General features: G+C 41.9%; 3 protein-coding genes across 5 annotated transcripts; all 3 read right to left on the bottom strand.

Moving 5' to 3' along the window:
• Positions 1 to 2,104: 2,104 nt before the first annotated feature.
• Positions 2,105 to 12,772, bottom strand: inpp5ja (inositol polyphosphate-5-phosphatase Ja). Of its 2 annotated transcripts, XM_027281954.1 has the most exons (13): positions 12,143 to 12,772; positions 10,026 to 10,637; positions 7,929 to 8,036; positions 7,658 to 7,766; positions 7,453 to 7,569; positions 6,858 to 7,033; positions 6,475 to 6,586; positions 5,359 to 5,468; positions 5,058 to 5,268; positions 4,828 to 4,965; positions 4,670 to 4,735; positions 4,473 to 4,577; positions 2,105 to 3,429 (listed from the first exon to the last, which is right to left on the bottom strand). In XM_027281954.1, the coding sequence occupies exons 2-13, from the start codon at positions 10,631 to 10,633 to the stop codon at positions 2,959 to 2,961; spliced, it is 2,331 nt and encodes a 776-aa protein (XP_027137755.1). In that variant the 5' UTR covers positions 10,634 to 10,637; positions 12,143 to 12,772; the 3' UTR covers positions 2,105 to 2,958. The 2 variants fall into 2 exon arrangements, with proteins under 2 accessions (XP_027137755.1, XP_027137754.1); XM_027281953.1 differs by lacking the exon at positions 12,143 to 12,772 and having other exon boundaries at positions 10,026 to 10,688.
• Positions 12,773 to 14,330: 1,558 nt separating this feature from the next.
• smtna (smoothelin a) lies at positions 14,331 to 16,884 on the bottom strand. The gene is made up of 8 exons (XM_010736296.3): positions 16,626 to 16,884; positions 16,029 to 16,117; positions 15,777 to 15,852; positions 15,543 to 15,671; positions 15,407 to 15,440; positions 14,977 to 15,097; positions 14,714 to 14,865; positions 14,331 to 14,573 (listed from the first exon to the last, which is right to left on the bottom strand). The coding sequence occupies exons 2-8, from the start codon at positions 16,104 to 16,106 to the stop codon at positions 14,426 to 14,428; spliced, it is 738 nt and encodes a 245-aa protein (XP_010734598.2). The 5' UTR covers positions 16,107 to 16,117; positions 16,626 to 16,884; the 3' UTR covers positions 14,331 to 14,425.
• A 1,162-nt stretch (positions 16,885 to 18,046) lies between these two features.
• On the bottom strand, positions 18,047 to 25,593 carry slc35e4 (solute carrier family 35 member E4). 2 transcript variants are annotated; one of them, XM_010736284.3, is made up of 3 exons: positions 25,335 to 25,593; positions 23,621 to 24,237; positions 18,047 to 21,120 (listed from the first exon to the last, which is right to left on the bottom strand). In XM_010736284.3, the coding sequence occupies exons 2-3, from the start codon at positions 24,216 to 24,218 to the stop codon at positions 20,588 to 20,590; spliced, it is 1,131 nt and encodes a 376-aa protein (XP_010734586.3). In that variant the 5' UTR covers positions 24,219 to 24,237; positions 25,335 to 25,593; the 3' UTR covers positions 18,047 to 20,587. The 2 variants fall into 2 exon arrangements, with proteins under 2 accessions (XP_010734586.3, XP_019127448.2); XM_019271903.2 differs by lacking the exon at positions 25,335 to 25,593 and adding an exon at positions 24,409 to 25,304.
• Positions 25,594 to 25,971: the final 378 nt, after the last annotated feature.

The raw sequence follows: 25,971 nt of genomic DNA on the forward strand, positions 1-25,971 counted from the left end.
AAGATCATGCATTGACCCTGAGGTGAATTTTCCAACTTTTTAAACTCAACTTTATTTATTTATATAGCACCTTTCATACAGAATTGTATTGTAGCAAAGTAAAAACAGAAATAGACAACAACTAACAGTTCTTAAGGCAACAGAGCAGTTGCGTGAAAAACTAGAGATTAGAAGAAGAGTAAAAAAGCATAAAACTACAACAACGAAACAAATAAGAAGTAAAATTAAGACCTTTAGGGTAAAAAGCATAATTTAAGAACAGTTGTAAGTGGGCGTGCTCTAATTAAGATCATGCATTGACCCTATGAATTTTCCAACTTTTTAAACTCAACTTTATTTATTTATAAAGCACCTTTCATACAGAATTGTAGCTTCACAGAGCAGAGTAAAAACAGAAATAGACAACAACTAACTATCTACAATAAAATTTAAAATTCTTCTCCTTACATACAAAGCTCTTCATGCTCAGGCACCATCATATCTAATAGAGCTCATAATACCTTACTACCCCTGCGCTCTCAGGATGCTGGGTTCCTTGTGGTTCCTATAGCCGGAGCTTTCAGCTATCAAGCTCCTCTTTTGTGGAACAAACTACCATTCTGGGTTCATGGTCAACAGTTTTAAGAGTAGACTTAAGACTTTCCTTTTTGATTGAGCTTATAGTTAGTGCTGGCTCAGGTCATCTCTTAGTTATGCTGCCATATGATTAGACTCCCCCTCCCTCTCCTCCCCTCTGTCTCTCTCTGTCTCTCTGTCTGTGTCTGCCTGTGTTTTTCAGGGTTATGCCTAGTCAGGCACGGTATTGGTTGAAGATGCAGTCACATCTCCCGTACTAAACCAAGGGTCTAAAGACAGAGGGTGTCACTCCCTGTACAGATTGTAAAGCCCTCCGAGGCAAATGTACTTTGTGACTTTGAGCTATACAAATACAATCTGATTTGATTTGATGGCAACAGAGCAGTTGCATAAAAAGCATTATTTAAAAACAGTTGCAGTAAAAGTAGATAAGACCTGTACAGTGAATAAGCACCAGAGATAAAAGTAACAGGGAATGAACAGGACCTAAAAACTCAGCAGTGAATGGTCAGGCACCTTAGGGGTATGTCTTAAGTTGTTTTTTTAAAAATGCGGCCTCACCAAACTTCTTTGTGGAGGTTCTGGGGATAACTAGGAGTTCAGATGCCGAGGATCTGAAGGACCTGCTTGGTACATACTTTTGTAGCATGTCACGTACAAGGTAGGTCGGTGTCAGGCCATTCAGTGATTTAAAAAACAATCTTAAAATTAATTCTAAAACTAACGGGTAACCAGTGCAAGGCTTTTAAAATGGGGTTATATGCACCCTCTGTCTGGTCTTAAAGGTCGAGTGTGTCAGATAAACGGATGCTGTTTACATATTATGGCAGAAATGTAATATAATATGCATAGCTGTGGTTAACCTCACTTTATAAAACCCGGACTATCCCTTAGAGGCCTGAAGAGGTGAAAGTATCGAGTATTTCAAGACATTACAAGAAAAAAAGTAGAATTTAAGGTGTTTATTCTCTTATTTTCTGGTGACCCCTCGGATTTATCTCCCTTTTCCTGGACTAGGTGGGGAAAGTGAAAGCAGTTCTTCCTCTCCACTACACAGAAATACAGCTTTTGTTTATGCTCAGTATGTGGAAAAAGGAAAATGGCAATGGCAGCTGCCTGAGTGGATCTGTATTGATGATTGAGAGCTGACCCCTTAAACTTTCTGCAGCGAGCTACACAGTTTTGGCTGCCAGTCAGATAAAACGTACTGCTCAGGGGAGGATTGTTTTGCCTCTTCGCCCTGCTGTCTCTCGTTGGTTTTAGACCAACTTGCTAATCCAAAGAGTAATTATCTAGATTGCAAACATCAGGGCAAAGCATAAGCTGTGCACACACTTCAAGATCTTCTTTGTGTAAAGTGATTGTCTGGATGCTCCGAGAGACCGACGTCTGTTTTGTTACTTGTATTTGAAAAAATGTTAGATTATTTCATGGCATTTGACAAGGCAAGTCACAATTCTTCTTCTTCTCCTTCACAGTTTTATGTATAATGTTTGTCCAATAAGCAGTATTTTGTCAGTTTATTGTTCTTGTTTTATTGAAACAGTCACACAGTTACATTAAACTTGTTTTCCTTGAAGCAGAACAAACACATTAGCCTAAAACACCCACTCACTGATTTCTATAGAACAAGGGCTGTATTCACAAAGCCACTAAGAAAAAGAGCATTGATCTAAGATTACTGTTCAAATCACATGGTCACATGTACATTTTCAGATTGGCTGAGGCGGTGAAATACTCCTAGCTCTATTCTTGGATGCATTAGATTTATTTTATGAATACAGACCAAGAACTATAGAGTTAAAATATTAAACCATCACCTGGTCCAAAATGCACACATTTAATTTATGTATTACCACATAGACCTACACAACCCACTACCCCTGCACACACACACACGCACGCACACACACACACACACACACACATAAACACAAACACACTCTCTGTTGTGAACTATGATACCATCAATATGTCTGGTCCAGGGTCCTTGCTTTGATAAAAGACTGTTAACGTTGATCAATATTGCTGTCAATAATAACTGCTCACATCCATCACAGGTTTACTCCGACTTTGGTTTCACATTCAATATGTTTGTTTATGTGTGATATAGCTTATGAGTCTATAAAAGCACTTGTCATCAGGAGTCAGGACACATCTTTGACTCCAGGATACACATAGTGTATGAGATGATGGTAGATTCAGAAACAGAGAGCTGCAGGGCTACAATGCGGAATGTTTGCAAACTACATTAAGAGTCATTAAATGTGCTGCTTCTACGAGCACAGTGACTTTATAGGATCAGAGCATGCTCTGAATTTATAAGATATTGCCGTCGCTCTCCTTGCACAGTACCTCCTTTTACCAGTTAAGGTTTATGTTCTACGCAGTGTTTGTTTCCCCTGTCTTTCCTATCTGTTTGACCCCTGTGGGGCTAACCTGAGCTGGTCTGTGTTCGCCTAAGATCGCAGCGATTAAAGCCTCCGGTGCAGTCACCCCACCGCCTGGAGACACAGGGCTGCGTGGACTGAGCGGGCTGATGGTGGGAGACTGCACAGTGTCTGGGGAGACCAGTCGCTCCTTCTTAGCAGCAGAGCAGGGTGAGCGGCTGCGAGTCTGGCCTTCTTTGGAGCGAGGACAGAGGCTGAGGCCCTGCAGGGAGGGGAGGGGGTTGGAGGAAAGAGCAGGGACAGCAGGGCTGCGGCTACGACGGTGGCGATGGTGGTGTTTGCCAGTTTTAGGGCTCGGGCTGCGGGAGTTTGGAGCCAGCAGAACCAGAGTGCTGTCATCTTCTGAGCTGACGTCTGAGTTGTCGGAGCCATGTGCAGTGGGGCTGTGGACTGGAATCTTGATCTGTTTAGGGTGGAGAATTCAAGAGAAGATAACAGCATGAGGGAGGTTGTTAAATATGACTATATGACCAAAAGTATGTGGGCACAACTCTTAATAGCCTTATATAAGCAAAAAGAAACAATATAACAATGAAGAAATACTGCACTACAAATAAAAGAACATACGTTTTTATCAGTATTAAGGCAACAAAATGCCCCCTGATTGTGTAACATTATTGAATTATTATTATTGATGCATACAAACATATTGTTGACAGGTGGTGCAATGCATCATATTTCATCCACTGATGATATTTTTGTATGTATGTATAGCTCTTATAGACACATGCATGTAGAGTAAAAAAGTATATTTGTAATGTAGAGCAGAGTAGTAAAAAAAAGTATTATAAGGTCTGCAATTATGGCTGACTGCCATTATCAAATAATCTGTCCATTATTTTAGTTTAATCTATTAATCGTTTAGTCCTTAAAATATAAGAAATTAATACAAATTAAGCTCAAATGTACTTCTGTATCACATCTTGTTTTATCCAAAACCCAAAAAAACTGTTATTATTCATTCAAATATAAGTTTACTATCATTGAAGATGAATACATTTGGAAAATATTCATATTTAAAGAATCAGATTAAGTTTCTGTTCATTTGACTTAAATACAAATATCTCAAAATTGTGTTCAAGAAAAGTATTGGAGTAGTAGGAGTAGATATACTCAGTCACAATGATTTTTTTAGGCTAGTAGTAGTGTGTGCTTCAACTTTGTGCTTCAACCAAGTGGCAACCTCTGTGGCTGTGAAGTGAAGCCAATGTGGAAGTGCCAAAAAATGCAGTTCCCCACTTGAGGCTGACTCCAGAAGTGAGTCAGTCTCCATAAGTTCCCATGTTAAAATGTCCAACTTCACAGCAGAAATAAAAAAGCGATTTTAGAAAGAGATATTCAACTGTCACATATGGCTGCAATGTTTGGGTGTCCACATACTTTTGGCCATGTACTGTATATCTGGGCATATTTAGCAGTGAGATGGCTCCCTTTGTCTTTTCTTACCTGAATTGGCGTTGACAATCCAACAATACTGTTCATATTATTACTGTAGTAGCCCAGCATGTATTCACAGTCATCTCTTGGTAAATCCTCCTCTGTAAATGTCACCTGGAAAAGGACCGAAGAAGAACGGGAAGAAATGAACCTTGAATTCATCTTTGGTTTCAAAACAAATGTGTGAATTTGAATATTTGACCCACCTGTGTTGCATGTTCTCCTTTGGCCCATATGTACGCCTGGTAATCTTTGTGATGCCTGAATCCAACCTGTGCAGAATAACAAAAGGCATCACACACGGACGCTGGACGACACATTGTAAGATTTTATCCTGAGCCTTCGAATAATAACTGAGAATTACCTTATATATCGCTACCCAGTCCCATGAGCTGCGCTGATAAGTTGACGCAACAGTGAATCTGACTGTAGCATCTGAGACTTTACACCACTCCTTGTTTACGTGCAGCTCCACCAGGGGCATTTCCACCTTGAATGGGAACTAGAAAAAAAAGAAAAAGCAAAGACAGTTAAATAAAATATAAATCATAAATTGACAGTGTATTTAAGTAAATATGTGAAACACTGTCTCACATGCAGTGAAAACACAGCAGAAACAGGCTTGTGGTCACTGATGGTGTAGCCCATGTGACTCCGGTACACATGCTGCGTCACTTTAGTCGCCCCACCCAACCAAGAGGTCAGACCACGCTGCAGTGCTGCATTGTGGGTAGGAACCGGGGAGCCGGTACGACGAAGGCGCCAGAGAATGCGGTCCGTCCAGGCAGGTTTCCTCTTCTTAGCACTGACAGAAAAGAAGCAAAGTGGTACAGACTGTCACAGAAGGTCAGGGTTGAGTAGAGAAATAAAATGTGACGGAGTAAGTTGGACAAACCTGGTGTCGTACGTGTGAGTGCCCACGTCAAACTTATAAGTAGGTGGGAATTTGAGTGGTCCCTCATTGAAGCCTTCCAGGATGGACTCTGTGTTTTTAGCCATGTTGAGCTGTAGAATAAAAAAATGACAGGGTATGATCGAATAATAAAAAAAATTACCTCCTTTCCTAACCACTCGATGGAAAATGTCACGGTCAAGGAAAGATGTGAAGGAAAGTCCATAAGGAGTTAGGAGACGAATCGGACTGCACTTACACTAGGCTATATTATCATGCCACAGTGGGTGATATTGATGTAATCTGTGGTAAAACTACAAAGCATCTGAGATACTACTGTACTTCCTGTGTGCTCTTACTGTGTTGTTTCATGCAGAATATATAAATGTGGACATACCAGTGGAAAATATAATCTTATCAACATCAGAATTGAAATAATAAATGAATACTGACCACCTGTCACATTTGTGAGTCAGTGCGAAAGTGTTGGTCTACTACTCATATGTAAACATAACAAGTCATGGTAAAAAATGGATGACTAATACTCAAACAAAACAGGCTTCATGATTAAAGTTTTTATATCACGTCATTATGTTTGTCCATATTCACACACTCTCTCTTTGCTGCCACAGGCTGTATCACTCTTTTTAAATACATTGATCTTTTTAATGTCTGGTTGTGATTGGCCGAACGGTGTGATTTTTTTGTTGCTGCCGCAAGGAATTATAGGACGACATTATCTCCTTTCCTTTTGTAAAGGATGGTCTGGTGTGTCCTTTGCTAAAGGAGATAAGAAAGGAAGCAATGAAGCTCCTTTCCTTAACATTTAGACAATTCAAACAGCTCTTATCATACATAAATACCTCCAGGTCATTTGACTCATTTAGGAAGCTTCCCAAGCAAAACAGACTATTCGACCGCACCCGGAGAGAAACAAGCAGGTTGCATATCTGAATGGATTTCATCCGTAGTAACAGGTGACGTTCATGTTGTACTACAGCGACCTCTGTTGGTTGTGGTTGGTGATCGAGGGACAAACAGGTAGTGTAAAGCCTCCAAGAAAAGTCAATCTGTCTCAGAGAAACGACAAATGTTTTAAAAATGCAGAAGGTGCCTCACCTGATCACGCTCCCACAGAAGAGGCAGCTTGTTGCTGTCGATGGCACATTTCACCACGTGGATGTCATAGTCTTCAATACGGAAGTTTAAATCCCCAAACCAAAACACGACACTGGGGACCCAAAAAAATACAATTATTATAAATATATTTTACTTTAAAAGAAATGTAAGGATGTTATGGTTAGGTTGTTTATTTGACACATAAAAGATCAAATACTTTTAAGCCCTATCATGCCATAAGGCCTCCAAAGATTTTTTTATTTATCACTGGTGAGCGACTCCTGCTATTTATAGCTCAGATCAGCTCCCATACATTTGGTGCAAATGAAAACAAAATATATATATTTATTTATGACTGCTGAGTGACGGTGTGCATCACCCACTCGTGGTCCAGTACACCTGTGGCGGTCCCTCCATCAAACTGCTGCTGCTGCAGGATGCTTTCAAAATCCTCCATCCGTTGCTCCAGGTTCCTCATGTGAGCTGGCAGGTGGCAGTTGAGAAAGCACACCGGGTGGCCGAACATCGTCATCCTCGCGCTGACGCCCCCTTTATTCCCCTTGAGAGTGAGAAAAAAGGGCAAAGAGAGGACACAGTGTGAAGTGGATCCCTTACGTATATCATCTTTAAAATCAAATAAATCAATACAATCAAAACAGCAGCACGTATCACTAATATCTCTGTTCGGGGACAAAGTCGGGATGTTTTTCCTGTCCCTGAACCACAAAGCCAGACAGCCTGCTGCTGCACTGACCTCAAAGAGAAGGAGACTGCACCAGCAGCAGCCAGGGGTGATGCTGACATCAACACGCACAGGAAGGTCATACACTGACATTATGCACCCCCCGCATGGACATGCACTCTCACTTTACCTTTCAACACCACACCCTGCTACCGTAAACCCACTGACACAAACCCACGTCAAATTTCACGACGTGATTAATCTCATAGCGACAATCTTCAATGTGCATCACATACCCAATATCCCCCAAGTCCTGTGCGAGTACTCTGTGTCTGCACGCCTCTGAGGAACGGAAGATGGCAGAATTTAGAGAAAACCAGCAGCAGCACTCCCTGCATACGCTGGGACGCCACCTATATGGAGGGGATAGGTGAACATATATAAACACAGTAAAGAGACTTTGCAAATGCAAAAATGGTATGTCTTTGACTGTGTACTGACCAAAACATATCCAAAAGGACTGAGTGTGTCCATGCAACGTTCACTCCACTGGTCTGAAAAAAGAACATCCTTCAGCCGCTTGTTTATCATGGAGTTGACTTCCTGGAGTCTGCCAGAAAAGTAGAGAACCGTCGTTAACAAGTGAGGCATTAATAAAAAGGACAGCGACAGTTAACAGGAGGGGACAGTTCAAAATGAACGCAGATGACTGAGTGGGCACTGCACGGCTGTCTCTCTGGCACTGCTGAGCCTGGTAGAAATAGTTGCTTACCCGATGATAAACATGTCAACGCTCCCATCTGAAACATTTGGTCCAAACAGAGAAGTGATGTCATCTGGCGGGACAGCTGATCCCACGTTCCATGTGACGATGTACACCCTTTCAAAAGGACAGAAACAGTGGAAATGCTGCATTAGATTGACAAACTATACACGCTGTGGGCATAATCTGTGCTGTAATCCTCAGAGAAATGGCTTTCATTTTTCATATAGGAACATCAGGAGACCTCATTAGGGAAGTATGACTCCCGTTTATTATCATAGAAGACAAGAAAAGGCAACAGCACCTTTGTGTAATTTCATCTTTTTTATCTTATTATCGTGTTTTTATATTTTTCATCATCATCATCATCTTTTCATCCTTAACCAGACCTGCTTTTTTAATGTCAGTTTTTCCCTTTTTATGCCCCCATATCATATCTCTTTATTTGATGTCTCCACTTTTAGAAATTAAAAAATAACCAGTTTAAATGTTTTATTGCTCTGGCTGTTTTCTGTGACTTTGTCTTTGTTGTGTTTTACTTTAATTAAAGTTAATTTATTTGGCCTTCTGGATCCTTTGCTCTGTGAAGTACTTTGTAAACCTTGTTTTTAAAAGGTGCTATATAAATAAAGTGAATAACTAAGTGATTGCAAAAAATCAATCAATCAAGTGAATAAAGTGATTATTATTGTTTATTATTCTAATTAATAAAATAACTTTCATCACAGCATCACTCTTTAAATTGATGATTTCTGCCAGACTTTTAGCGATATAAACTTGTTTACAAATCCTACAGGTACATTTGTAAGTGTAAAAATTAACTTAAAGGACCACATTGGTGGTTTTGCTTTGTTAGCACAGTAACTACAAATATTTATTTACATTACTGCCAAACCTTTTTCAGTTGTGTATCATATTTAAGAACGATTTCATCCATACAATAGCCCATAACATGAAAATTAATATAGAGTCATTGGAAATTTGAGGTAGAAGAATTATAGTCTACTATACTCTACTACTACTGTATAAAATATTATTCTTTATTTGTTTTTGTAAATATTCTGTTATCATCATGTTCATTCATTCATATTTGAGCACAGACTGTTTTGAAAACTCTCTCAGGTGCATTTAAAGACACTATTATATTGATATTTAAGACCTGAGAGTTCCATGAGTTCCATCTCCATAAATGCCATGAATGACCAAATCCACATTTTTCTTTAAAAAATGTATTGTATGCTTACAAATCTAATTCATAACAACAGCTAATCATGCCTTTCAGGAGCAAACTCCACAACAAGTATAATCTTTAAAACATCTGGTGACAATAACATAACCCTGACAATAAAATAAAAATAATGAAAATAATTGGTGTGGATTAAGTTTTCCATTCAAGTGTATTTTCCTATCATTCTGACATGAATGGATGCAGCCTGAGTTTAATGTGAATTGTGATTTTGCAGTTTAAAGTAATGGAGTTTTTAACAGGTCAATTTAACACTGATGCCACTATCTGACCTACATAAATAAACAAGACCCTCAGCGTGAAGATTGGATATTTCTACATAGTTACTCTTAAATTCTGACACTGGGTCGATTTGTTCGATTTTCCCTTAAAATCAATGAAACAAAGCGGTGGAAACATTACCATAGTATCATGGGGGCTGTCAGAATCAACACAAAATTCTTTGTAAGGGCTTTAATGGGCTAAAACATCCAAATCCACAAGGTTGGTCTATTACAATATGAGAGCTGTGTGTTTGAGTGTTGACGCTGCCATCTGAAGCCCTTCAGGCATGTCTCCTCCTTTATAGAAACACAGTCCCACAGAGATTTTTACAGGCAGTCGTCGGTAATGAGGAACATAACAAAAGTGCGCCTCTGGGAAGTCTGCCAACAAAATGTGGCTGTGTCACTCTGTCAGGTTCACAAAGCTCTCAGGGAAATTTGCAGCTTCGATTCATGTGACATGGTCTGGGCAGACATCAGCTTTCTCACAGCCGCTGACAGCTTCTGCAGCTGTGTTAAGACGTAATGAGGAACAACATTCACACATAAACCCTCACACAAGCACATGTTTGATAAAGGTGTGAGTATTTGTCTCACCTGAAGTCGTTGTTCTCTCCTGGCTTTTCGGATTGCACTTGGCTCTGTGTTGAGCCCCCGGGTGAGGGGGTCCTCCTTGGCTGAGGACTGAGGCAGGATTTGGGGCTGAGGCTGGGGTTGGGGCTCAGGTAAGGCTGGCTGGTGTAAGACTGAGGGCTGTGGGGACTGTGGGGACTGTGAAGGGAGAGGGAGGACTCTGTCGGCGAATGCGACAGGACGTTGGTACTCTGAGGTCCTGGGATGCAAACTGGGATCAAATGTATTTCCTTGGAGGGGTCCACTGAGATTCTAGTCGTCTTTGGAGCAGGTTTATTTCCAAAAGCTGTTGGCCTTGGCCGGCTTATGCTTGCCAGCGTTGCTGAAGTAGACCGAGACTTTGGTTGCCCTGACTGCATTTGGTCTGTCAGTTTCATAGGTGCACCTGCAGCCTGCATGGGCCTCAATCCTGACTGTTTCTTGAGCGCCTCTGATGTGCTGATGAGAGGTGGTTCCTGGATTGTGAGCTGTGGAGGTAAACCTGAACCGGCTCCAATCAATGCACAAGGGCCGGGCTGCACTCTGGGCCCACAAGGCTCAGGGCTGATTTGTTTGTGCTGCATGCGATCCATCAACCTGCAACAGGCAGTGTGAGGAATATTAGAACACAACATCCATCCATCCATCCATCCATCCATCCATCCATCCATCCATCCATCCATCCATCCAACCATTTTCTGTAACCGAGAGATGAAGTACACCCTGGACAAGTTGCCGGCTCTTTACAGGGCACATAGAGACAAACTGGGCAATTTAGAGTCACCAACTAACCTTTTAAATCCTATTAAGTCTTTGGACTGTGGGAGGTAGCCAGAGTACATGGAAAAGAACCCACGCAGACACCGGGAGACAGGGAGAACATGCAAACTCCACACTGAAAAGGCCCCAGCAACCTTCATCTCCTAAACCTGCCTTCGCTTGGATCATGACGTCAACGTCCTTTGTTTTGAGGATTTACATGCATTGAGCAGAAGCTGAGAGAATGCATCACATTACACTGAGCACCTATCTACGTCACGCTCCCCAGGCGTCACTGATGACGTGATCATGAGGAGGCAAGCGGGCTGAGGCGGTGCCTGAAGAAATGCTCTTGACACAAGTTAGACACAAGTATCAGCATCAGAACGACACTCAATAAAACACCAAAAAGAAAACGCAGAATTTCAGAATGATATGATATCGTTGGGTTTTATGGATGCATTCATATGTACGGCTTCCCTTCTATAATATCACACCATGATTGATTTGTTTGCATTAGTAATTCAATCCGCGAAACCACAAAGTCCAAAGTGTGTTGAAGGATGAGGCAGCATAACATGCAAACATTTAACGTAAAGTGCTTTAAAAACTCAATTTTCCAGCAGTGAGCTGAGGAAACTAACTTTGGACCTCTGTCCTGGATTACATCCTTGTTGCCTAGCAACGTTAATTACCCCCCCAACCCCCTTTTTTTTTTTTTTTTTTTTTTTAACAAAGCAAAAAATAGAAGTGTTGGTGATCATTATGGGATCGTATCACATCGTTCAAATAACATTTGATCTCTCTCTCTCTCTCACACTCTCTCGCTTTCTGGATTAAGAAACTGAACTCAGGTCAGTCAGAGGGGGCGCATGAGACGGGACACACACACACAGCTGCAGATAATGGAGCACATCAGACAATGTCAACAGATACTGTAGGTCACAAGGAAGAGGGTGATAGGAGGACAAGGGGCCTCCCACCATTTTGTTTGTGTGCCCTCCCACACAGAAATGAAACACCTCTCTGCTGTTGAATCATTCATGATACGTAAATTAGGACCTTCATTCATGTGACCATTGTAGTAACCTGCAGAAACTTTGCAGGGATGATGGTCAAGACAGGTTCACTTTAAAAGTGGAAACTTTTTAGAGCTTAAATGTCACAGGACAAATGGGCCATTTTTTTTTTTTTCATATTTCATAGTGAATGAGTCCGCAAGTGTGACTGACAGCTCCATTATCTACAAAGGTACCAGCCTGGATCTGACCACAATTTTTTTTTACATGCAAAATCCACACAAACACGAGGCTGCAGCGACCTCACCATCACATCTGTCTTACCTTAGCTTTTTTTTTTTTTTTAATCTCCAAGGTGAACCTTAAAGGTGATCTCCCAAATTCACAAGAAGAGCATCAGTCTCCCTTTTTGTCTCGCGACAGAGATGTCACATCCAGGCAGATGAGAGAAAGAGAGAGAGAGAGAGAGATGGGGAGAAGGGGAGTGTGTGGGGGGGTTGGAAACGATCGATGTTCGGTCCTGAGACAAACCGAACCAGGCAGCCTGCAGGACGGATACGACCCCGTCGGTGTACGCGGACAGCGGACGGTCTCCGTCACGGTGCAGACCGCGCCGCAGGGCTGTCAGGACAGGAGGCGGTCACGCTTGATGCGTCCGGACTCTTGCATGTTGATGTTTGTGCTAAAACACAAACAGCTGCTTATCCCTCATCCTACTTAACACTGTTGATCGGAGCTGCTGTGCACTTTTCGGTCATCATCATCATCATCATCATCATCATCCCGTCCGCACCTCCTGCACACCGACCCATCACGCGCTCAGTGCGCCTCTTTCTCTCTCTCTCTCTCTCTCTCTGAGTGCACTCTGGGTAAAAACACATGAGGGCACCTGAGGGGCGGGCCGAGCAGGAAAGGCAAACAAAAAATCAGCTGACCACAAATAATTGAGCATCTGTCCTATCAGTGACGCAATAATCTGCCATTAGTGCGTCACTGATTGTCAGTGAACTGATCAGCACGCCAATCATTAAATTCAAGTCTGCTCCCACAGTGGACACAGTGTTTATTTTAAAGGTGGGATTCTCATAATTTTGTCCTGATATGGGACAAAATTAAATCAATTTATTGCATCAACACATGACATGACAAAACACTCTCCAACAAAACACACACACTACTTTTTTTTTTAAATCAAAGCAACACTGTGTAACTTTTGTAATATAAAATAACACGTATAAAGTCATTTTGTTGCTGCACTGACTTGTAATCAGGTGAATGGTGTCTCTTTCATTCCCACTTTGCACTAAGTGCTCCGGGTATGATCACCTACAAGAAAAGTGTCACTGATTTTGGTAAAACTGGACCATATTTTATGTAGAAAATGTTTTCAGATGTCCTCTGACTCAACTCTCTGTGATTTACAGAGTTTCCTGATGGACAGTGAAGTACACTGCTGCCAAATGTAGCTGCTGTTAGCTGATGTTAGCTCAGTTTGTTTGCCGGGCTGCCCCTGACTGTGAGTTCAGAGCACCGGGGGGAGTGTTGGTGTTAGGAGGTTTTACAGCTGAGCAAATGCAGATTGGAAGCAGAGCTGATGTCGTGCCAGAACCGGAGCTGGGCAAGAGGGCAATGTAACCAGACTCAGCAGCCTCTATGGATGTAATGACAGAGGCAAAAAGACAGAAGGTAATGCTGATAGACTAGTTTTTGATCATAAGTAATGTAATAATGACAAATACACATGTACAACTGTTCATATTTATGACAGTGATATTACACAGGGGACACTAAATTACAAAAATACCAGTTTACACAACTGATTCGCTGTGGCGACCCCTGAAAGGAAAAGCCGAAAGGAGAAGAAGACTGTAAAGATAAGATGTAATTATTGTTATTATCATTAATATTATTATTCTCACTATTAATAGTAGATTTGGTCTGGTAGTACCTGAGTACATTATTCAGCAGGTGAACTGTGCTGAATGTTAATTAAAAAAACTATTCCACCTATTTAGTATTGCATCTCCATGAAGTTTGTGAGTCAGACTTTCTGTTATAAATTCAGTTCACTCAGAGGAATTCCAGCATTTCATTTGACATCCTACGAGTTAAACCAAATCTAAACAATTTATAACAAAGTCCTGGCTGAATAGTTTTAAAATAAAACATGTGGAATATGTTATCAGGCTTTCTACAGTGACACTTAGTTAAACCATCAGTTGTAGTTTAAAAACAACAGCACGTATAATGGAATGGATTTTTATTAAATGTGTCTTTAATACACTGTCAGACCCTCAACAGCATTGTCATAAAACGTGTTCTCTCTGGTGGTTATGACTGGGATTAATGCAGATGTGTAATCTCAGTGGAATGCACTGACCCAAAGTGGCAGCTGTCCACAGAGAGAGAGCACGTAGACGCCGAAGTCCCTGCTAACACACAGGCGCTAAACATTGTGCACTTACATTCACATGATGTATCAGCCAGATACATCAAATACATAATCCTCTCCTTAATGACAACAAAAGTGCATACTGTTATCTTTTGACCTCAGCTCGTGCTTGTGTGTATTAATTGTAAAAAAAAAAAAAAGAAAATCATGAAAGTCTACATTCTCTTTTTGGTTTTGACCAGGCCTTTCTCCACCAGGGAGCGATAAAACTCCTGGATGTACGTGTACACACACTTCCAATCGGGCTCTTTCATCCGGACTAAGTCATCAGGGTCCAGCAGAGAAGGGCAGCCTGCCAGCCTCCTGCGGACAGAGAGCGAGTGTCACTGATAAACGACTTGACACAGAACCATGAAGTCACTTTGTTCTTATTTGCAATGCACCGCTGGAACTCGTTCCAGACAAGATACATCTGTTTCTTCATATAAGGCATGATTACTTACTCTGCAGTGCTGAAAGCCAGCTGGAAGTTATCCCTGGGCTTGTTGGGGTTGAGGATGGAGTACTCAAAGGCGTCGGGGAAGAACCGGTGCACCAAGGCGCAGAAGGCTATGCCATCTTTCCAACTTGAGGAGAAGTTCTGAATGTCAACCCCCTGTTTTAAAACAAATAGTGGCAGAGAATGAGACACGAGGGGCAGAACTATGTATATATATAGCTCCACAGGGAAATAATTCACCGGCAAAGAAAGGCAGGGCATATTTACCTCATATGGCTCTGTTTTGGCCCTACACCAGTCCAGAAGCATCTGTTTGACATTTTTAGCGTTGGGTGCTGCAGCAGCAGGAGGACTTTTCTGGGCTGAGGCTTCAGCAGGACTGGCCCGGCTGAGGAGAAGAAACCAAGACAAGAAGATACACACTGTACGTGCAGAAGAAGTAAGGTTTACATCATCTTTTAACTCAGCAGATGCTCGATAGGATTACTAAACATACAAGAAGACTTTGCTTCACAGCAGTTGGGAAAATGATGCTGACAAACTGCGACCTGAATCTGGATTGATATCATTAATTAGAAAGAAGCCAAATATGTGGGCATGTCTGGAATTAAACGAATGCTTTACTTGTTCGTACTTATTCTTTTTTGATCCTGCTTTGTATGTTTAACATGCAAACTTGATCATACAGTCGACTCACCTGCCTGCTGGTGGACAGGACTGACCTGGCGGCTCTAACAAGATGCAGATAATCAAATTAATAAAAAGAAGCTCCCGTAATTTGAATTAAACATCAAATCATCACCAGGTGTCAGAGAGCGTCTTCGTAAACATACTGTTCGTCGGTGACTGCTGGTTCATCGACGCTCTGCCTATGCTGACAGCTGCGCCTGTTGTTCCTCCTTTGCTCAGGCCTTGCTGTTTCAAGTCCTGCTGCCTCGACCCTCGCTCCTGCTCCCGTTTCTCTGATGAGGGACGGTGGAGAATTGAGAAAGCGAGCAAAGCGTCATGGGAATATTATTATTACAGTAGTTTATGAGTAATTCTTGCATGGTTTTGATGATTTTTACCTCTCTTTTTCTTCATCAGGTCCCTCAGTGCGGCACGTATCATTCGTCTCTGTTCATAATCAGTTGTATTGTCCAGCTAAAGAGACAAAGAAGTGAGAGATTAGGGAGAGACACACAACTCTGGACAGCTTTGAAGAGAAATCATAGAATAACTGAACATTTTCTCTTTCATTAACTTGAATTACTGGGTTAAAGGTCGCCTAATTTTAGAATTGATGTCAGAAATTTTTAGAATAAACATTCAAGGCTCACCATCTTGTTGAGAACCTCTTCATCCTCAATAGCAGCCAGTTCTTCGCTGGTCAATGACGCATCAGTTTTTGACTCCATGTCTGAGGAGTCTGAGGACAAAAAACAGAGCACTGGTGAGAAATAAGCAAGCACGTAAACATGCTTAAACACAAAAAGAGGCAGATGTTTGACCTTCACCTTCCTCCCGTGTAAATACAACGAATGATTTCATCATTCACGTAGAATTTAAAATGTTTGAATTATTTCGATGAAACAGACTTCGTTATATACTAAACAAAATGTGACAAACGGAGAATAAATCATGTCGCATTAACTCAAATATAAACACAAACTGAATGGCTGTGCAGTGAAATATTTGTCTTACTGAAGTACCCCTCAGCGTATCTCAGCAACTGACGCAAGGGGCAAAAACACGTACAAATATAGTAATGCACCGTAACAGGACCATTACTAGAAGAATCTGATAACAGCGTAAAACTATGTGCTCAGACACAGGAGGAAAGGAGTTCTAGTAAAGGCTGATGGCACAAGATTGGGAGAATAAAGAAATAAAAATGTGAGAAATAGACAGTGTTGTGAAGGTGTAGTGTCACTCACCTGATGCCAGGATGCAAACTTATATGTAGTTGGTAGTCTGTGTAGAAGTTTTCAGTGCTCTCCTCTCCTCTCCTCTACTCAGCTCGTCTTTGGAGTTGTCCTGGAGAGCTGTGAAAGCTCAACCTCGAGATCACATCTCATATCGCAGCGCAGCTTCATAAGGATGCATGTTTGGAGAGTGAAGTGAAGGTTGCTTACATTAAGCACCCAAGATGGAAAAGAGGAGGAGGAGGAAGAGGAGGGAGAAGTCTCAGTCACCCTCAGCACTCTCTTGTCACTGCATCCTGGATGATGTCATGTGAAACTATGGGGCATTCCTTCAGCCAAACTCTTTTTTTCTTTCTTTTACTGGGTTATGCTTCATTCACAGGGCGTTGCAGACGAATCATATGGGTGGAAAATAAAGAGTTAAAAAAAAAAAAAAGTGAGGCACACTGCCTTATTCAGGCAAAAGACTGATCAGTAGCACCATGTTTACGGAAGCTGAAGAATCTGTACCAGAGAGCCAGAGTGCGTGCTCACGTACGTACACACACACACGCACACAAATATTTGGAAAAGAAAATTAAATACCTTCTTCAGCTTCAACAGTAATTATCCAGTGTCAAAAGGTTAAGCAGATTTAGAAAAATGATCTAATAAATCAGAAAGAAGACAAACGGCTCCACCAAGTGGTGAACACTCACCACTTCAAAATAATCTCATAATGTGTGACATGCATGCAGTAAACCATGACAGTGCGACCAGGACACTGAAACTGAAGCAACTAAATGGAATTCAGCCATTGAGCTATTATTTACACTGTGTGTGTTACATGTCAAAATAAGGCCTATCCCTTTTTTGGAAAGGCACGTACTGCTCAAACGATTACTGGTTTGATCGGGCAGTAGATTGACAGAAAATTAATCACCAACAATTTTCATGATTGATTATGGTTCTGTGTTGATAAAACGGCAATTTAAAGACGTCACTTTGTGCTTTGGGAACTTTCAGTGCCTGTTTATTATCATTAGTTGTGTCGCAGATTTATCTGTAACTTTTTATTCTCCATCTAAGAAACTGTACAGCTCCTTTTTTCCTTATGTTTTTTATGTTTTACCTTATGTTTGTTATGCATCAAATACACCAAGACAAGCTCCTTGTTTACTTGGCAATAAACCTGATTCTGATTCAGTGGATTGTATATGAATGATGGCAATAAACCTGATTCTGATTCAGTGGATTGTATATGAATGATATTAAATGGTTTCACGTGCCAATGGAAAATTACTGTTAACACAAGATAAAAAAGAAGAATTATATAAAAATGCCGTGTTGGATTAGTCTCAAACTAAACTTTGGTACAGCACAGGACTTAGAGTTGAATATCATTCAAACATGCAGGAGGTGTGACAGTTTGAGAAACAACTCTGACTCAGTAATGAGGTGGTTGATTTTGTTATTATTTATTGTACCGGTCCATTTATTTTTTAATTCAAGCAATTGCAGATCATGTGTATATGGATCGTCCATTTCTTTAGCCCAAAACAGAAGCACCTGTTGCTGCCGTTGGCATTTAGAATAATAACCAAAGTTGTTTTTTTGACAAAATGACAAATCAGATCACCCCTTACTCATCTACATTATGTCCCAATAAGGCAAGAGGCAAACTTTTCATCCTTAAACCAGCCACACATGACTATAAAATACATAAATATAATAAAATAAAATAACTATTTACACCCGACTAGCTTTGCAAACGATCAAAACCAGTATGTACACAGGACTGTATGCTTTGAGGGCAGAGTCTTCGTACCTCGTCAGTGCAACAGTTGCTTTGCCCCACACATAAAATCTACTCATGATATAAATGAGAATACGCAGCCAAACATCCACAAGTTTAACAGAGGTTATAAAACTAAACAAGGTCCGCTGACGCTGCTCCGATCATACATCAACACGAGTGTTTGAAAATGTGTCGATCAGATCACTCTTCTCTACTGAACACAATAAAAATCCATCATTCACATGCTGATGGTTTATTGTAGTTGTTCAAAAGCTGCTTGATCTCAGCCCAATAGTTAATAATCAGTGAACACAAGGGCATAACAAGTCCTATTTAAACAGCTGAGGTATTCAATAATGTAAAAACCAGTGAAATGTTCTGCTGTACATAATCTTTAACCCTGTTATTGAAGATCACTGACAACATAATGAGTATTATTTTGAAATATTAAACCAACCGACTGCAAAATAAAACCGGATTTTCAACTGACTGGATTTATGAACTTAAAGAGTCATGTGATAGAATAAAATAAATAAAATTACAAGAATGGCACATTTGAAGTGTTTATGCATGAAGTAAAATCTTCCAACGATCCCACCTGCAGTTATTCTTGTGGCAAAATATCCAGAAAATGTGGTTGGGGTGTCATGAGATTAACTTGGCATATGGCTTTGTTGTTTAATGTTGTGAAAGCTCAAACTGGATGTGAAGCGTGTCTGGTTACTGACCGAACCGGTATGACAACACAGCCTGACAAAAGAAAAAAAGGTTTCAAAGTAAACATTTGGCATATCAAACAGGTGAAACAGGAGAGAACAAGCAGGAGCATCCAGGATCAGTTACGATGTTTTCAGGAGCGGCATGCAGATCTCTGCCTAGTGTACCTGACTTTTCTCTTCAGAGAGAGAGGACAGGAGAGACTAGTGCCGTCCCGTATTACATGTATGCATGTGCAAGACACTTGAGGACCAAAATCTACAGCGTTACAGAGCCAGTGCTCGCTATGGCCGTTCAAAAAAATAAATATCTTCTTTCATGTACACATTAAAAAGGGGAATAAAATCTGTTTTGTCACAAAATAAAATGAACTTTTTTAAAATACTGAGCGAAAAAAACATAACACTGTCCAGCAGAGGTCAGTCAACTAATTTAAAAATTGCACTCAGAAAAAAAAAGGGAAAAATTAAACCAGAGGACGCTGGTTAGGATTCAAGAAGCAACCTTAGAGGACACCTCGAATTTCCATTCCTTACATCTCCTCCACGGGGGGTTTGAAAGCTAAAGTTGAGTGACACTCCTTAGAGAACTCGTGAACCTAATTATCGAGGAGGAACGTCGCAGGGAGCGCGCCGTTGTAAAAGATGGAAATAATTGGACTAATTCTACAGAGACCATCTTTTCAAGCTGGTATGAGAATAAAATCTAGGGCTTAAGTGGGAAGCCACACTGTGGTTCATAGGGGGGATGGACAAAAACACAGCCTCCTATTAAAAATGTGCTTCAGTAGAGGAAAAGAGGCGTCTCATTGCACTGAAATATTAGCTTTGGCTGCCACTGTAACTTCTGCCTCTTAACAAGCTTCCTGCTTCACATACCAAAAGAATAAAAGCTGCCTAAAACCCAGTCCCTTACCATGACAGGGCCAGGTGAATGTCAGGTAACAGTACTAGTAATATATATATTTTTCATACAAATTGTGCCCGTTCAGATTTGAGGCAGACTACTCACTAAGGCCTGCCCCACCTCAATGTCACATGAGGCTCTCTGCGACCTGCAATATCCAGGACGGCCCACCCAAAACATGGTTTAGTGCCCTCTGTAAATGAGAACATTTTCACAGTGGAGTAGTGTGAGTGACAGTGTGAATACCTCACGAGGTATCAGATAGTTTTAGTGTGCTCATGCATGCATATACCACTATAGGCTAAGTATGCGCCATTTACAGATGAAGGAAGCTGTCACTGTGATAAATGAAGGCAACCTTTTCCTCTCTGCAGACTCCACTTCTGTGTGACCAGAGGGGAAAGAAATTGGCACAGTGAGGAAGTTTTAAAAAAACCCCAAAAAGAAATCTGTCACGTCATCAGTGACGATGACGTTATAAGGTCACTCTCTCTCTGCTGCTCTTGACCCTTTGAAAGACACAAAGGGTAGAGCACTCACGCTTCATTTTCAACATTTTATTCATCCCTTCACTTCAGTCTATCTTGTCTTCCTGTTTCCCGTCCACTCTCTGCTGATGATACGCTGGTTCAGATGCATTAGCTTTGTCCATGTCCGCTCCACTGGTGGTGTGAAAATCCACCTCTACGGATTTTTTTGCTTTGGCCTTGCGTGCATCCATGTAGCTGACGATAAATTCAGAGTTCTGATAGATGAGCATGCCGGACAATGTCAGCACGGCGCCTGCGCAGCTCAGGGCAGACAACTCACTGCCGAAAAGCAGCTGAGACAACAGCAGGTTCCCCACCACGCTCAGGTTGCCGAGGATATGCAGAGTGACGGCGGAGGTGAGTGTGATGACGCAGCAGCTCGCCAGGTTGTACATGACCGAGCCCAGGCAGCTGAGCAAGATGAAGACCCACAGGTGGCGGTCGTAATGCAGCGGTGACTCCAGCAAAGCCCAGTTTTCTAAAGCCAGAGCCGCCACGGCCAGGATGCAAAAGCTAGGAATGGACATCAGGTAGAGCAGGAACACGGAGTTGATTTTCTCCTCCTGAAGTAAGATGCCTGAGTAAAGAGAGAAACAGCATGCCGTGGTTACAAACGTCAAGGGCATTAAACAAAAAGATGTGCAGGGAAACTGTAACAACAACAACCGAGAGAGAGGATGAAAATAGACTGAAGCCGTAAAATGCCTGAGTACACACAGAAAGGAATGCAGAAGACCAGCAAGAAACTAAATATTTCTCCGACTGCATTTCCTACTTCGAGGAAATGTCAGTCAATCTGAATCAGCAGCTCCAAGGCCTGCTTCATACTTTGAATATTTTGACACCTGCAACATTTTAGTGGGTAACACAAGAAGAAGGTGCATGTGTTTTTCATATTCAAAACAACAAAGACAGACTCTACTCTGTTCTCTGCTCATTGAAATGTTTATAACAAGCTTGGAAGACATCTGATATAAGGAAATTTTTAGGACATTATGCAAAGGAAGCTATAAAACTATTTCATGATTCAGCGCAGCGCCAACGCTCTTCATTTTACTGCACACACATTATAGTGTTTGACACACAACGGCTGTATTGACATACAAAAAGAGACCCCACCGGAGAGGATGGAAATAGCTTGGTGAAACTTGACACAGCTGGTTAGTCATGATTAAAAATAAAAGTAACGTGCAGCAGCTTTGATCAGCTGGACCTTGTTTACAAGTTCTCTGTGACCCTCAGGCACGTATCGAGTATCGTTTTTTAATCCAAGTGTGTTTAAGTTTAAAATTCTGGTATGCAGCATTAACATCCTAAATATCGGCTTTAGTGTTACGTAACAATTAAATACAGGGCCTCTATATATTTTTAGAAACTCATTACCTTCTTCTCTGACAACTACAATGTTGTGGAGACTAATGACGTTAGACAGCCTAATCCACTGCATGCAGAAACCAACTCTAAAGCAATTCTTCCCACAAATTGCTTCCCCGAGCGCAGAACATGAGATAAATGAACACACAGGATAAAATAAAGTGAAGGCACTATTCAGCCCCTGTGACATCAATTCGAGGAAGGAATCCGTCTCTTTCCCAGGACATGTTCACTGAGACTATAGCCATACATTCACTCTCAAAATGGAGTGTTTTGTTTACTTCAGCAGGATGATCTTTTCTGTAACTACATACAAAGACCGGACACATCATTATGTACTTGTAGGGTCCAAAGTGATTTCATACAACAACTCTGCATTTGTTTTGAATAATCTGGCTGCCTATTTACATAAGTTAAGATAAGTTAAGATAAGATAAGATAGACTTTAATATCCCACATTGGGACAATTCACTTGAATTGAAAGGTGGCTCGATGACACGCTGAAGGCCCACTCGAGAGTGTCGCTTCAAAATTGCTGCTTGACTGCTCCCACGAGTGGACGTGGCTTCAACACACACAGCGGACACAGCCCCACAGTCCTGGAGCTGAGAATTCATTTTTACCCGATTTTGAAACCTGATTTAAAAAACATGTCGATATTTTTAATCATTCAAATTTGGCTGTGTGGTTAATAACGCTTTTTTCTTTGGTCTGACATCTCACTTTACACAGACTTTGATATTAAACATAATTGCTAAATTAACACCTCTCTGACAGTGTCAACAAAAACTGAAACATTATAAGCTTCACAAAAGTCAAATTTATGGCAGAGTTGTTTTATTGGATCACATTGGATTGTACATGTCGGTGTATAATAACAGCCATTGTTGGAGGTGAAGGTCACATGACTGGTGGACTGGGAAGCACAGGAGGACACTCCCTCGGTTCAGTCAGTATCCTGACTGAGGTAATTCACTGTTTGCCCTTGGTCTCTGAGTGTATTATTGAGTGAGTCTTTTAGTCTATTCAGCACGTGATGTTGACTTTGCCATTGTAAAGTTGTTCATCTAATCTGTCTCTTCATTATTATGATCTGTTAAAGAGGGGATGTATTGATGTGATATGTATGCTTTCTTTCAGTCGTAGAAGTGATACCACTTAACTGCGCCTCCGTTTGACTGAAAGAAATCAGAATAAATGCTTTAAAATGGACCCTTCTTCTTTGTGCTCATATCAACAGCGTTTCTGTGCCTCTTTGTTTTGGACTTTCTTGAATACACTTTGTACAAAAAGACTACTTGGAAAACAAAGCTGTAAAACCTGTCTGCCAAAACTTCAAACAACACCATCCAGTCAGTCGGGCGCGACAGTTCGTCGTGCCCTCAGGATAGGTGTAGAAAACACTGCCCGTTCTTGCTCATCGACACGTATTTGTTTTCATCACGTTTCCCAGGAAACCAGAAAATGAGCCACTGTGACATTCCACCTTAATGTGTGGGTGTGTTACTGGACTGAAACATTAAAAAGTTCCAGGACCGCAGACGTCTGCTATGTCTGAGGAGGGCGGGTGGACGAAAATAACCACATGTCTGCGTCACTGTGACTTCCAGTGTAAAAACTTTCAATAGCAACAACAAGAACAAAACAAATCAACAGCCTGAGGTGACAAGCGAGACAGAAGACACAGTAAACGTGGTACTTACTCTGCTGGATGGACTTGACACCCCGCAACATGGTTGCTGCGAACACAAAGAAGCAGCCGGTCTGATCGAACTGGACCTCTCCCATGATGCTGAAGGAGGCTCCCAGGCAGATTGGCATCATGGCCGTGTATTTGAGGATGTGATGCTGCTTGCCCAGGATGAGCGTAGAGATGGCCAGAGTAAAGAGCGGCGTGGTGGTATAGATCATCTGTGCGAACGACAGCTGGACATAGTTCAGACCCATGTTCCCGAAGGCGATGCTGGCACAGAATGTCAGACTCAACAGGAACACTTTACATTTCGCGCTCGGGGTCAGGTCCTGCTCTCCGGACCCTCTGTGACGGACCACCCTCAGTTTGATCAGCCCATAGTCCACCACTATGGCCGTCAGCATGTGCAGCGCTGACAGGAGAAGAGGGTACCTGAAGTTGTAAACAGCGAATATCCATTTGTTGAGGCTGGAGATGGTGGTTCCTGTCACCAGCCAAACAATGACAGCTGACAGCAGATGGAGCATCTCTGCGGGTGGCCTCCTCCTCCTGCTGCTGCTGTCTTGCAGAGTCGCCTCGCATTTTGAGAAGCCATCCGCGTTGATCATGTTCGTATCATTGTCCTCTCTGAAAGGAAAACACATGTTGAGTCCGGAGCTCTGCAAAGCATGGTTAAAAAAAACAACCTGCGACACACACTGTTTGTCTCCTCTGCTCAGTAAAACCTGCACTTCTTTCTCTGCACCGCCTACAAACACGTGTTTCTATTTTGCATGACGGGCTGGTTGTGTAACTTACCCTGCGCAGGCAAAATGACATATGCTTGGACCAGGCAGGCAGGCAGGCAGGACGGGGGAGGAATGAGGAGAGCTGTGCGGGGCGGGCTGGAAAAAAGTACGCGCCTTCTCCACACGACGGGGACCGAGAGGATTGGTTATTATCCCGACATGCAGCAATGGACTGACGGTGACGAGTCGGTGTGATGCACCAAAAAGCGCCCCAGCAGTGTAGTAGTAAACATGTATCTAAACCGTGCAGCCCAGGCTTTAAATAGCAAGCTTACCTCACAGCCTGTGGAGATCTTGTGATTCCCTTTCCGAGCACAGGAGCGGAGGGAAACCCTAATAACAACTCCCAAAACACGGCCGCATGTAGCGTTACCGCTTCATGATGAATTAACGGTGACCGTGAACACACGAAGCACAGCAGCTCCCTCTTTTGTCTGACAAAAATAAAATAAAAAGGGGGGGTAAAGGTGGGTTATGTTAGCTCTGACCTCTGCTATGAACCGAGCTGTCACTTTGACACCGGAATGGTGTCACGGTTTAACGAGCGACCGTGTTAATTGGCGACCGTCCGTAGTTACGCCAGGTGTTTGAAACAGGCTGAAAAGCTCACGAATGCCTTTTCTTTGTTTGTTTGTTTTATCATTAACGTTACAGTTTATTCGTATTAATTAGTTATAGCGTTTTGTTTGACCTCTTCGTGTTTTAACGGCCGTCGTAACTACGGCAACCGTCGACGCTTTCCAGCTAACGGTCACCAGTTAACACGGCCGCTCGTTAAACCGAAACACCAGCTGTGTGTGTGTCATGCTAACGTCGGTTAGCGACCGAGCTAACAAAAACAACAACCGACACCTTCTGGTTGGACGCGGCGTTAGCTCGCTGAACATAAGCCACGCCACGACGAGCAGTCTGTGATATTTCCTCATGAATGTTTACCTTGTTATCCGACGAGTTCCTCAACAGCACCGGCAGCATCCCCCCATATCTCCGCCAGTCACTCGGTCACAATGCTGTCATCCAAAGCCGGAGGCGGAGGACGCACCGCGGTGTTATTGGTGGTTTATTTAAAGGGCAATGTCACTCAATAACACAGACGGCTCATACAGGAGTACACCCTGCAAACTGTGTGCAACCTCTCTCATAAGTGCTGCTCATGAATCATCCAATGGGAATGATGAAGTGTGTCATCATGAGTTGAAATGTGCAAATAATGACCCATAACATATTCTTAATTATAAATTGTTATTAAAAATAGGAGTATAGCCTACTGGGGTGCAGATGTTTGAAGTCTTATAGAGAGTGTGTGTGTTTTCTGTCTTTTGCATATCTCACTCACTCCCCTTATCTGGCATGTGTTTACTGATTCTGGTAGGGAGAGATGATTAAAAAATAGTTCAAGGACAAAAGAGAAGTGTCATTTTTGACAAGAAATATAATGTTCATTACTAAGCTGGTGGGAAGATGTCCGAGACAGCCCATTTTGAGAAAATTGTATAAGAACCAACTGTGAGAGCTCCTCAGGGAGCCTTTTCCTCTGTAACCCCTTTTGTGTGTTGCACTCCTTCTTGTACAA

This window comes from Larimichthys crocea, chromosome IX, assembly GCF_000972845.2.
Source record: "Larimichthys crocea isolate SSNF chromosome IX, L_crocea_2.0, whole genome shotgun sequence".
Taxonomy (NCBI): domain Eukaryota; kingdom Metazoa; phylum Chordata; class Actinopteri; family Sciaenidae; genus Larimichthys; species Larimichthys crocea.